The 12,279-nt window shown below is 42.0% G+C and overlaps 1 protein-coding gene across 10 annotated transcripts; it reads right to left on the bottom strand.

Annotated features, from left to right (window-relative positions):
- Window positions 1–2,361: 2,361 nt before the first annotated feature.
- Window positions 2,362–11,998, bottom strand: LOC103634581 (neutral/alkaline invertase 1, mitochondrial). Of its 10 annotated transcripts, none has more exons than XM_008656848.3 (9): window positions 11,833–11,998; window positions 10,578–10,824; window positions 10,279–10,281; window positions 7,155–9,865; window positions 4,641–4,806; window positions 4,340–4,551; window positions 3,429–3,922; window positions 3,120–3,168; window positions 2,362–3,008 (listed from the first exon to the last, which is right to left on the bottom strand). In XM_008656848.3, exons 4-9 carry the CDS (start codon window positions 7,782–7,784, stop codon window positions 2,682–2,684), a joined length of 1,878 nt encoding a protein of 625 aa, XP_008655070.1. In that variant the 5' UTR covers window positions 7,785–9,865; window positions 10,279–10,281; window positions 10,578–10,824; window positions 11,833–11,998; the 3' UTR covers window positions 2,362–2,681. The 10 variants fall into 10 exon arrangements, with proteins under 10 accessions (XP_008655070.1, XP_035819479.1, XP_035819481.1 ...); XM_035963586.1 differs by having other exon boundaries at window positions 10,279–10,333; XM_035963588.1 differs by lacking the exon at window positions 10,279–10,281 and adding an exon at window positions 11,345–11,737.
- Between the last annotated feature and the right edge of the window lie 281 nt (window positions 11,999–12,279).

A 12,279-nucleotide genomic window follows, 5' to 3' on the forward strand; every position in this document is an offset into this window, starting at 1 on the left:
CCCTTCTTGCTTAGACTATTCTTCATGAAGCTTGGCTTGGTACCCATAATATATATATTTCACTGTAGTCCCTAAGTCCTATTTAGTCGAGTCATAGATTCAGACAAATAAGACTCCGTTTGTGTATCTTCTGGAATTACTTGAATTAAGATGATCGTGTAAATTTGTCTTTGGTTGAGTCCCTGCAGTCCTCAAGTCTATAGACATGGCTTAGGTTTCAAGACTCGGTCTACTTATAATCCATTGTTTCAAAATTTGTGATCTTGCGCCACCTCAACTTCTCTGACTTCTAAGGAAAGCCCCATGTCGCTTCAGCTTCCTCAGGCCATCAACTTTTATTCCTCGCTTCCAAACGCTCCTCTAGAGGAAAAAAATTTGGTGCAGCGCTGCTTCAAACCAGACTGTTTACAGCCCCTCACAAAAAGAAATATAGACCCCACCTGCAGGTCCATCGGATAACGTTTTAGTTGAGTTATTGCTGCTGCGGGTGGGGTCTATCTTCCTTTTTTGTGAGGGGCTGCAAAGAGTCTGGTTTACAACATGCCTGCACCGAATTTTTTTTCTCTCTAGAGGCAACCCTTCATCTTCCTCTAGAAAACTTTTGCCCTAGACCTTGCTTCCGTCGCCATTAATTCTTCAAGGTTCTCAAAATTCATTGCTCTCAATGGTTGCCGCTCATTCGCACGAGTTTGAACCTTCCTCCACGCTGGGAGATTGTTTTAGGAGACAGAGAGGTGATTCAAAAGCAACTCCATGTCAAGGGGCCCTACCCGATGCCGAACCAAGAGGAGATTGTGGCCTAACTCAAAGTCCAGCTTCATAAGGAATTCGAATTGTCTGTTGTTTTTTTTTCTTGAAAGCTCGTTTAGTCGTTTGCTCTGGACCACTGTATTTACCTGAACTCTGCAGGGCAGGCCAGTGACGCATCATCGAATGACCATAAATGGGTAGCCTATGGTCATAAAATTGCACCATAAATATTGCAGCTCCTAGAGCTGCTGTCATTCAATCAAAATGACCGGTTGTCAAGCCAAAGATCTCCCCTGGATCTCATTCGCGCTGCGTGGGAGACGTCGCAGTTCCAGGGCACGGGCCTGCCTGGCTCACCAGTCACCAGTAATGTTTACAAGACGCAAAGCGGAAGGCTACAGGCTAGAGAAGGTGTCAAGCAGGGCAGCAGCTGAGCCGCCCAGTGCATGTTGATGTTGTGACGGGGCAGTGAAAATCTAGAGATGAAGCTGGATTGGATACAAGGATAACAGTGATCCTGTATGTATTTTGTTCCATATTCTATATTTTATCCCATATTCCATATTTTATTTCATATCTCTAAAACCGGACACGAATCATTCGGATACTGATATCTATCTCATATACATATCAAAGCCTGATTTTGAGTATTCAGATTCGGATACGGTCGGATATTAAATTTTCAGATTCAGATATGAACTATGTATATAGGGTTTTGACCCTCTGGGAATGAACGGAAATTAGAAAATATCCACCCTTGTTCATCATCCCTAGTGAAAAACCCTATAGCTAAAGCGCATGAATGCACGATTATGTACTGGAATTCTGATCAGAAAACAGTAACAAAACACCTCCACGATAAGTAAAACCTGTACAACTGAAGCGCATTAAAAAGTGGCCAGGCAGACCCAGTGGTCACAACTAGTATTGTCAAGACAGTTCTCCCAGAAGTTAAATGCTCTCAATATGTGCAACAGAACAGAAATTCAAACTCATCACGCAGATACTCATTCCGTCATTATGTCTCTCTAACTTTCTTGGAAAGTTAAAAACAGCTTAAGTTTTACTAAATTTATATAATAAAACAATAATGTTTATGATACCAAATAAGTATCGTTAGACTCTTTATTAATTATATTTTTATAGTATATCTATTTGATGTCATAAATTATTATAGTTCTCTATGTAATATTGGTTAAATTTGAGATATTTTGACTCTTTGTTTTATAATTTTAAACGGAGGGAGTACATAACAAATAGTTTTATAACTTTAAACAGCGGGAGTGCATAACAAGTTACAAGCAAGAACTGCAGAGATAAAATTTCACCTGTTCTTGCCGGCGCCAGAGGATGCATGAATGGACCAAATCAGCAGGGTGTTGAAGATGGTGCATCAGTACAAAAATCAATTTCAGATCTTGACTGCTCACGGTTGCACGGGAAAGCACACAAGATCTGGCCATGATGAAAACCCTGAATATCAACAGTTTGGCTCACGAGTCATGACTGTTTGCTGCTAGAACTAGCTGGGTTGGGTATCTCTATGTCTTCATTCTGCGACGTACCGAGGTCCAGTCCTCTGAACTGAACCTGAAATGAGAACGACAGGCATTGTCGGGTCACAAGAGCATGACTCTTTTAGTACACTTGTAACGAGCGGTGATATTTACATGCTGTCTGCTTACATAAAAAAAACTACCAATCAACTTGAGTTGACCAGCAGGATACATAAAATCCATTAGATAAAATGTACAGACAACAACATATACTCCTGTATAAATGGATCAACCACGAACTCGCCAAAAAAATCGGCATAGGTGGTTTGTGATCATTCTGCTTAAGTAACTAGTAACTAGTGCCAGCTTCTGTGACGAACAATTACAACAAGTTGAAGGAGCGTTGCAGCTTTTGGGTCAAGAACAGGCATGGAACTACACAAGAACCTGCGACTTGGCCGCACGACGTGAGCATTTGGTGCGAGCATTCTTATTCAAGCTGCAAGCACAACCTTCCAGCAGCTCGAAGTCTTCATCGCATACTAGTATGGATGCCATCTCCGGACAGTCCAATAACATCTTAGAGCTAAGATATCCAGCAATGCTCCAAGTTTGATATAGCCGTGATTGCTTCCCAATGAACCTTCCTGTCCTGGTGTCATAATACTCTGGCCACTTGTCATCTGAGAGCCTCTTTTCTGCCACCTCAACTGCCCTCCGTGCCAAGTCACGCCTACCCATCTTGATACAAGCCAAGGTGAACTGAAAAAACCAAGACAAGATATTGAACATCAATCTAATAGGGCGAACTTTATGGAGCATCATGGACAGAGAATGTCATGTCCCAAAAAGTGACGAGTAACTTAAGTATACCTGCCATAACAATGTAGGCCAAGATCCACCATTATGATACGACCAGGGCCTGAAAATAAAGGCAATGCAAGTCAACCTGGTTAATGCATCTGGCCTTGCTTTTGGTGAGTATTAAGAGAGAGAAATGAGGTGCTATTTCACCACATTTTAGGGTCTCATAGAGCTATTGAAGTTCTTAAATGTTAGGATGTACTGGATTTTTCACATTCCTATTCCCTAAGTACTGGACTATCTATATCCCCATAAAACATTCGATAATATAAATATACAGAAGAAAATCAAAAGAATATAAAATGTTCAGTTGCTCACGTGTTTTTGGGATCACTGCCAGTGATGATACGCCATTCCTCATACTCTAGTGCAGGGTAACATATTTTAAGAGGCATGTTGGCTACTATGTCATCCCATTTGGCTTCAATAAGGTTCAGAATACCCTCTGCTTGCCTTTGAGTAGCAAGAGATGAGACAATCGCCCACAGATTCCCTAGGGAGAAAAACCTGAAATCCATGTGAGCTGGCTGCAGATTGCCTATAAGGTAACCGCCTTTCACAGGAATCCAGTCTGCAAGCCAAGATGGAATTTGCTCTGGGTAGATGTTGAATTTGTTAATAGCATCATGGGAATACTCCTCAGTCTTATAGCGATAAATCTCATTTATCTTCTTCATATCAACCCAATAATACTCCCTGATGTGAAATGACAGAGCACTGAGCCTGTTGTTAATAGCACGGATCAAGTTCTTGGATCCATCGGTTACCCCAATCATTTCTCGGGCACAGCGTAAAGCAGAATAGAACAGAGCCTGTGAAACAGATCCCATAAGATGTTTATGAGAGTTATTTTCCATATATACTGACTTTATCTAATATATGGAGCCTCATGCAATTTCAAAAACATTTAAAGGTCTTATAGGTACTAGATAGCAAATAACAGTTACAAAGTCAAATGGACAACCTAAACATATGGCGATTCAAGCACCAACCAAAAAAGTCAAATTGAAGTATTGAATAGAGACTAGATAGCAAGAAATTCCAAAGCCTGAACAATATCATCATGCAAAACCTAACCAAACATATCGTAAGTTAAATGCCATTCGGCCAACAACACATTGACTACATATAGATCATGGGTTTTACCTTATGATCAAGGCCGACCATAACATCATCCAAAAGTTACCTAACATGATTGAGAATGTAAGGAGAAGGGTTCATCAGCTTGCCTGGATCTCCAGAGGATGACCATGGATTCCCATCCGCCGATCAATCATACATGATCCATCAGTTACAAGCAATGTAGGAAACATGTCAAATCCATCAGACAAGCACAAATTCAGTATTAGCCTGATGCCTGTCTGCACATCAACCCTTTCTTGTAGAGCATAGTCTCCAGTAATTTTTCCATATGCCCTTAACAGAATTATCCACCAAAGACCTTAGAAAAAGAGAGCTTATCATTTAAAACAGATGAAAACAGGCCCTCTGGTCTTCATGACTATAATATGATTCGACAGAAATACTCACCAGAGTCAACAGGTGCTACACGTCCAATAGCTGACTCTCCAAAATCTGGGTCAAGAACCTCCTCAAATGCTTCGCTATTGCCATCTAAAGGTACAGATCTAACTTTGAAACTAGCAGGCATCAACCCTTGACCAGGACTATAGCAATCCACAGTCTTCTCCCAACTCTAATGGACCAAGAGAAAGAGAACTGTTACTTTTCCTACTAATTTGATATTTAGAGCGCGCGAAAACATTCATGAGATAGCAGCGAGATGCCATGATGCAAAGAAACATGTTAAAATGCAGCGTCCTATGCTACGCAATAATCAACCAGAAAAGCACCCCAACACTAGATCAGTGGAGCTAGGATTTTGGTATTGGTTAAGTTAAACATTTCAGCAGAAGATTCCAATTACTTCCTCCTTTTTAAAAAAATACTAACAATTTTTTACCAAACGTGCATAACGAAGCACAAAGATTTTGGAAAAAAATTTGACCGAAGTACCACTCAATAATATCTCAAGCACACATGAAAAGGTAAAATATATCTAGATAGACCAATCCACAGGTATTCATTGGGATCATAAAAGACTTTGTTGTTGCATTCATTGGGAATAAAAAAGTACCAAGTATATTTGTGAAAACAAAATAGGTAAATTATTTGGAAACAGAGGCTGTACATGTATTAAAAATTAAATGGGGGCAAAGTATGTATCGCTTGTACATTAAAGAGCATCATGAAATAATACAAAGTCACGCAATCAGATTAGTCAATAGTCCTCACATAGAGGATATACCAGTATAGTAGCCAAGACATCACAGAATAATGCTAGGCAATCTGATTACACTGTCCCTTCACCCACACAAACTCTGGCATCATTTCTCCCAGTAGACAATTGAGGCAGGATGCAGCTAATGCAAAGGCTCAAGTACTCGATAAGTTGATGGGGGACATAGCTTCACAAGGTCGGGCATGTTGCTCCACTGCCGTGTTGGTTGCTGGTCTGCTGCTCCAGCTAACTAGTATGAGGGAATCAAAGGTTCAGAATTGGGGTGATAAGCTAGCCTGACTGGTGAGCCAGTAAAGCAGTGCATTTATCTATGTACCCCTTGTGTGTGTACTGTGTAGTATTATTTTACAGGGCCACAGGGGTTTCAAAAATAAATTGCGGTATAGCTGTACTTCCATGCATACCACTTGGAACGATGAAAAAAAGGATAGGCTTCCCGATATCATGTATCCTCAATAACATGAGTCAAAATCAAGTACCAAATTGCTTTTAAAACAATCCAAGTCACCAATGCATGTGACAAAGCATGCGGTAAAACTAGATCGAGTAGATTCCCTTCTCTAACAACTTTACCTGAGAACATCAGTTTATATATATATATATATATATATATATATATAATCAACAAACATAAATATTCATAAACTAAATGCTGACATATGATCCTGGTTTTGCAAGGCAATATTCTAATGATCTGATCATGGAGGGAATAGCTATTGCATGAAACAAAACCTCAACGATGACCACCATTGAATTCTAAACTGATGATATAATCTTTCTATAACTTTGTTTATCTTAACCTTATGCCCAGAGACAACCAAGAGTACCACTTATGGTAGGTCAAACCAACAGACTCTTACACTTATCTGGTTCATAGTATGTGGGCTATTTTTTAAGAATGTGGAAGCGCCCTTTTTTACACTTAGCATTGTAATGTTTGCCTAGGGATTGCATATGACTACAAGCTTCAGTTCATAACTAACACCAAATATCCAAAGGCAATCAGCTATATTGGCCATACCACTAATGCTACATGATAATCTTAATAACCTAATAAAAAAAGCTAAAGAGATGAAATAGTTCAAATTAGCTTAGTCCAAAAGAATCATGGATCACTCTCAAACTAGTTCCATGCCAAAAGACATTCAAATCCCTCAAAACTGTAAGGATCTTAAGTGAGCAATTGTGCAACAACCCTGCCAAAAAAGTTCTGATAAAAAAATGCTGCGATGAAATTGCAGGTACCCCTGTTTTTTTATGTGATTTTGGCTCAGCATTTGAATCCTCCTGGCAGCTGCTGGAATGGTCATTGGTCACTATGATCAATGCATCCCTCTTCTGACAGAAATGGCACTTGAGCAGTTTTCAGTATTGCTGGACTAGATGCAGGTGAGAATATGAAGTCAGAGAACTTTTTTGTTTTCTTAATCAAACTGTCCAATACTCCAGTGTTTTCAACCGTTAAAATTCCTGGTAGGGTGTCTTAACCCTAGAGATAGCATATAGCTATAATGTAAATGATTGTTCACCAGAGATTAAAATTCTCAGGTTCTAAATTGATTACTCAAGTAAATAATCCAGAGCAATCAAACATCGCCAACTTCACAAAGAGAATTATACCTTCACCAAAACTACATTTCAAGTAAAAAAGCACAGTATGCCAATACACCACAAGTGAAGTGTCATTTCTGTCAGAAGAGGCATTTAAAAGTCGTTCGAGGTTTGCACGGCTCACGGCTCACCTGGAGCTGCAACGTGTGGAGCAGGAAGTTCTTCACAATATCGCTCTCACCCTTGAGGAGGAACGCGATGGCCGATGGCACGAAGTCCCTAATGAACACCTGGTCATAATTGAGCATCTGGCTGGTGGACGGATCGTTCGCGGCCACCGTCCCGACGGCGCTACCGCAGTAGTTGACGACCGCTCGGCTGAGCAGCCACCACGCCTCCTTCTCCTCCGGCGACTCCTCCCTGCTCTTCACCGCCTCCACCCCCGCCTTGAGGCCCTCCAATTCCAGCTCCTGGCAGGCCAGCGTCGCCTGCTCGTGCGCCGCCACGGACGCGGCCGCCTCATCCTGCGGCGGCGGACTGCTCGGGGGCTCATCCTCGAGCCGGGCCGACTCTAGCGGCGGAGCAGAGGGCGATAGGGTGGCGGCGCGGAAGGGGTCGAAGGGCGGCGGCTTGTAGTGCTCCCCCGACGTGGACGCGGTGGCGGAGTCTGCCGTCGTGGAGAGGAGGCGGCGCGCGGCCGCGGCGAGCGGGGAGGCCGCGGCCACGGCGGAGGAGGAGAAGCGGCGGCGCGACAGCGAGATGCATAGCACTGCGTGGTGCTGCGCGCCCCGGCGGAGGTGAGAGATGGCGGCGGCCGCCATTGGCGCCGGCTTCGGGGCCCGCCGGATTGAATTGCGGAGGAAGAAAGGTTTCCGGTTTCCTGATTGGAATCGGCGCTTGCGAATTTTGGGATGAGGAGGAACAAGGAAGCACGGGAAGGAAATGGGTTTGAGGCTGGTTCGTTTCGATCGCTGCGGTAATTATCAGGTAACAGCGATTGGAACGGGATTAAGACAGACAGGATAGTTTTTGGTTTGGGAAAGTGTAAAATATAGGCTACTGTGGCATCGTACGGCGCAGGGCGCGCCACGTTTGTGGGCTCGTGGCAGTTAATAAACATGAGCTCCGGATGTGGCGAAGGAAGATGTGGTTCACGTGGCCGAAATTTTCTTTTGCCCTCTTTCACATTTAATTTTTTTTTCTTTTCAAAAAACCATTATCCCTTGGCTCTTGGTTCAGGCAAGGATATCACAGCAGACAAGCTTGAAGATACAAAAAGTAGCAATACAATCCAAATTCCAACGTATGTTTTGTGTGATTAATAGCGATTAACGACGGTGCATTTTTGTGCCTATTTGCAAAGGAGGTTTGGATGCAGCTTTGGAAATTAAGTTGGAAAGGGAATTCGGTTGCCTCAAACCGAGAATGCAAACGGTAATACGACTACTGTCTAGCTTCCTTGTAAAATCACAGCACTAGACAAAGGAGAATGATCGCGACAGCATGCATACAAGTGAAATATATAGAGGAATTTTATGGTAAATTAAACTGGCCAGTGCAAGTATTCAATCTAGTAAAGAAGAAATGGCCCTCAAAAGTGTGGCTTGTGAGTCCTTGTAGTATCGAACTTGCTTTCTCTTAAATGATACTAGTGGTTGGCGCGCGCCCAGCGCGCGTAATTTTTGATTGTAGGATACTTTTTATATGATGAAGGGATATAACCAAACTTGAATTATAACAATATACAATTAGTAATCTTCATGGTAAATAAAGTTTGAAAATAACAAATTGGATCATTGACAAATATGCGGAAAAAAGATATTAGTTGAACATGTCTACAGCCACATAAGCCTTTACCAGCATAATACCTGTTTTTCAAAAAAAAAATTGTTTTTGCGCCACGAGGTTCGGCGGCTGTCGCTACGAAGGTTCTAGGAGCATAACAAACCCGATACATGCACAAGACAATAGTGAACATTGTAAAAAAGACAACAGTTATATGTTACAATGAATTACTCATAGTTTGAGTTTAGTTGTTCACAACTTGAGTTTAAAGTACAGTCAACAGAATCACCACATGTCATATCTAGGTGCAGGCATTGAATCATTGATCTCACTGTTCCTACACAGTTGAACACTTATTTTTTTAGCTTGTATATATCGGAGAAAGAAGCTATAAATTGCATTGTTAAATTTATATTATATATAAAGAGGCAAACTATGTACTGACCAGTTTCCTAGTGAAGGACATAATAGTATTGTTTGAACTCATTAGTTATTCCTTTTTTGTCCATTGTTAGAAACACAGTCTGATGAAATCTCAAAGAGGATGAACATCACATGAACTAACGGTTAGTGTTTTTAGAAACAATATGCCAGAGTTACACTTGGTTTGAATTTGTATATAGTGTAGTATGTGTTCATATATAGGTAACGAAACACCCTTTTTTATGGCCATTCTTAATAAATAAATTCAGGTAATGAAACAAACCGCTACTGTATTCACATATTCTTGCTTATGTACGATATATTAGAGGTGTATGTCAATCAAATGCTACATTGTGGCCATTCTTAATTGGGATAGACAATAAAACTAACTGCTATTGTATCCACACATATCCATATGGTAAAAAAAACTGGATGCTTGAGGGCATGATCGTAAAGGTCATGCTATAGTCATTGTAACTAAACCAAATTGTGGTCACTGACAGCAAGAACCTATTGTGAAAGTAAAAGATTGTGATCTAGCATATACTCACACAATGCATATTTAAAGAAATCATACTAGCATGTAGAGATACACTATCTTGAATTTGGGCGATTCAGCTCACTTGAACTACAAAGTGGTTACCTGATGGTGTTTTACTAAGTATTAAGTGGCTCCCTTCCGTACACTGTGAATCTGTGATTCATTCATATATGAACTTGATCAAGAGTCGCTAAGAATATATATGGCACTCATTATCAACATGTTTTAAATTATTGAAATCGACCATGGCAAAGGAGATTGCAGGTCTAGGAATAAGAGACCTGAATAAAGTTGGTAGAGCATTTTAACTACAGTGTCTACAGCAAGACTGGGTGGACCAAACGAAAGTTTGGGCTGGAATCGACGTTCACTATTTTTTGTGTGAAGCGAACAAATCAACAGTGAAAGGACATATGCTACAATATAGGTAGAACAATGTAATAGGAAATTTAATAGTCATGTACATGTTGATGTCTGTTCTAGGGTAGAGATAGTGGCAGTTCATATAAGAGGAGCATGTATTCATAAAATTCGTAGAAAAAATGAAACATTATTTCTGAACTTACCTACTGAAGAAGTGGACATTACAATTAGAATTTTGAAAACGAATGGGCGCAGCTCCTCGTAAATTGTTGGTGTATTTATAAATAAAAAATATATTAGTGCCCATATAATTAACTAAGTTGACATAATGACAACAGTGAAAGGACATTTGTTACAATATAGGTAGAACAATGTAACAGGAAATTTAATAGTCATGTACATGTTGATGTCTGTTCTAGGGTAGAGATAGTTGCAGTTCATATAAGAGGAGCATGTATTCATAAAATTCGTAGAAAAAATGAAACATTATCTCTGAACTTACCTAACTGAGTCACTGCTCACTTCGGTCGGTTGCTTGGGTGCTGTCGAGGGGTGCTGTCTGAGAAGGTCGACTGGGCGAGGAGGCCGTTGGCGACTGGTGAGGACAGCCGCGCAAGATCTGCTGAGGGTCGGCTACCGTAGTGCCACACAGCGCATGGGGAAGCCCACGGACGGGGTTGCGGGGGCTGGATGTGATGAACTCAAATTTGACTGACACAATCAGACACTCAAATCCAATAAACACAATCCTGCAATATTAAAAGGCAATCATACAGTTAAACTCATATGTGACTGATACAATCAGATAGTTAACGGATGATCGAACGACGTAAAAATGATACGGATGGTCTAGCATTCCAGATTGGCTCCCACCCTAATATATAGAAATTTAGAAGAGAGAACATCCATCATTGGGCTAAAATAACAAACTCTAAATCTGCCCTAAACTACTCTATTCTATATGTTCTTCTATTTCTCTGTAGCTGATTCCTTAGTTCCAGAATTCCAAATCCTCCGGTTGAAAGTAAAACCGAGACATGGATCAGGGCCATGTGTGGAACAGAATTGCTATTGAAGATTAAGTTTGTTTGCTTCTGATCACAAATCTTTGGCAAGCAACCATTTAGCAGACAGAAAATCTCGTTTATGAATTCATAAATTTACAGCTCAATAATATCGATAAACATTTGAAATATTGAAAAAATTAATCAATATTGAATACATTGCTTGCTCTTACTTGCGTTTGGGCGCTTAAGCTGTTAGGCTCACCTAACTGAGTCACTGCTCATTTCGGTCGGTTGCTTGGGTGCTGTCGAGGGGTGCTATCCGAGAAGGTCGACTGGGCGAGGAGGCCGTTGGCGACTGGTGAGGACAGCTGCGCAAGATCTGCTGAGGGTCGGCTACCGTAGTGCCACACAGCACATGGGGAAGCCCACGGACGGGGTTGCAGGGGTTGGATGTGCGACTATGCTGCTCTAGCTACTGAGGCAGACCGCAGCCACACGCGCAGGAGAAAGGCGGTGGCCGGCCGCTGATGGGAATGCGGCGGGGTGAGTGGAGGAGGACTGGGGCTGTGGAGTCGTCGCGCCGTCGCGGCTTCACCGTTCGTGGGAGAAGGTGAGTTTGTGGCCTGCGCTCATGGGGACCAGAGGAGCCGCGTAGCTTCCAGATTGGACGGGAGGCGGAGGGAGAATAGCTTAATTAGGGTTCGGATGCTTAGTTTTGCACATCAGGAAGGGAAGAGGGGGCGGCCGTACCTGGTGTGGTGGGTGCTTGTCGCCGGCGCAGAGAAGCTGAGCGTACGGCGGCGGCGACCTCCTAGTAGTCGCACACGGCAGGTAAACGGGAGAAGACACGGGAGAAGAGAAACAGCGGAACAGGCATCGGAAGTATCCAGTAGCGTGGAGAGGCGGAGCGAGCGAGGGAGTGAGAGGAGACATCATCTTTTGACTGGCGATCGGACGACCCAATTTTTTTTTGACGACGTGGATGCCCTCGTCGTTCACGTTTCTGTCCGGCTTTAATATATAAGAAATATAATGCTCCTGTGAACTTTCAAAAAAGTTGAATTTATTTGAATACACTCGTGACTCGTCGTATCCACTCAATCCGTGTCCGCGTGCGTTCAATAGATTAAAGTAAAAAATAAAGAAAGGCAGATGAACTAAGACGGATATAAATACATCCAGATAAGCTCATGTAGC

This window comes from Zea mays, chromosome 1 (assembly GCF_902167145.1).
Source record: "Zea mays cultivar B73 chromosome 1, Zm-B73-REFERENCE-NAM-5.0, whole genome shotgun sequence".
NCBI lineage: Eukaryota > Viridiplantae > Streptophyta > Magnoliopsida > Poales > Poaceae > Zea > Zea mays.

What these genes read in the sequence shown, in the direction of transcription:
- LOC103634581 (XM_008656848.3), bottom strand. Translation starts at nt 7,784, where the DNA reads ATGGCGGCCGCCGCCATCTCTCACCTCCGCCGGGGCGCGCAGCACCAC. An exon ending in TGTAGCACCTGTTGACTCTG is followed by an intron (nt 4,552 to 4,640) that starts GTGAGTATTTCT and finishes TCTTTTTCTAAG; the next exon opens with GTCTTTGGTGGATAATTCTG. An exon ending in GGCAGTGATCCCAAAAACAC is followed by an intron (nt 3,169 to 3,428) that starts GTGAGCAACTGA and finishes CTTTATTTTCAG; the next exon opens with GCCCTGGTCGTATCATAATG.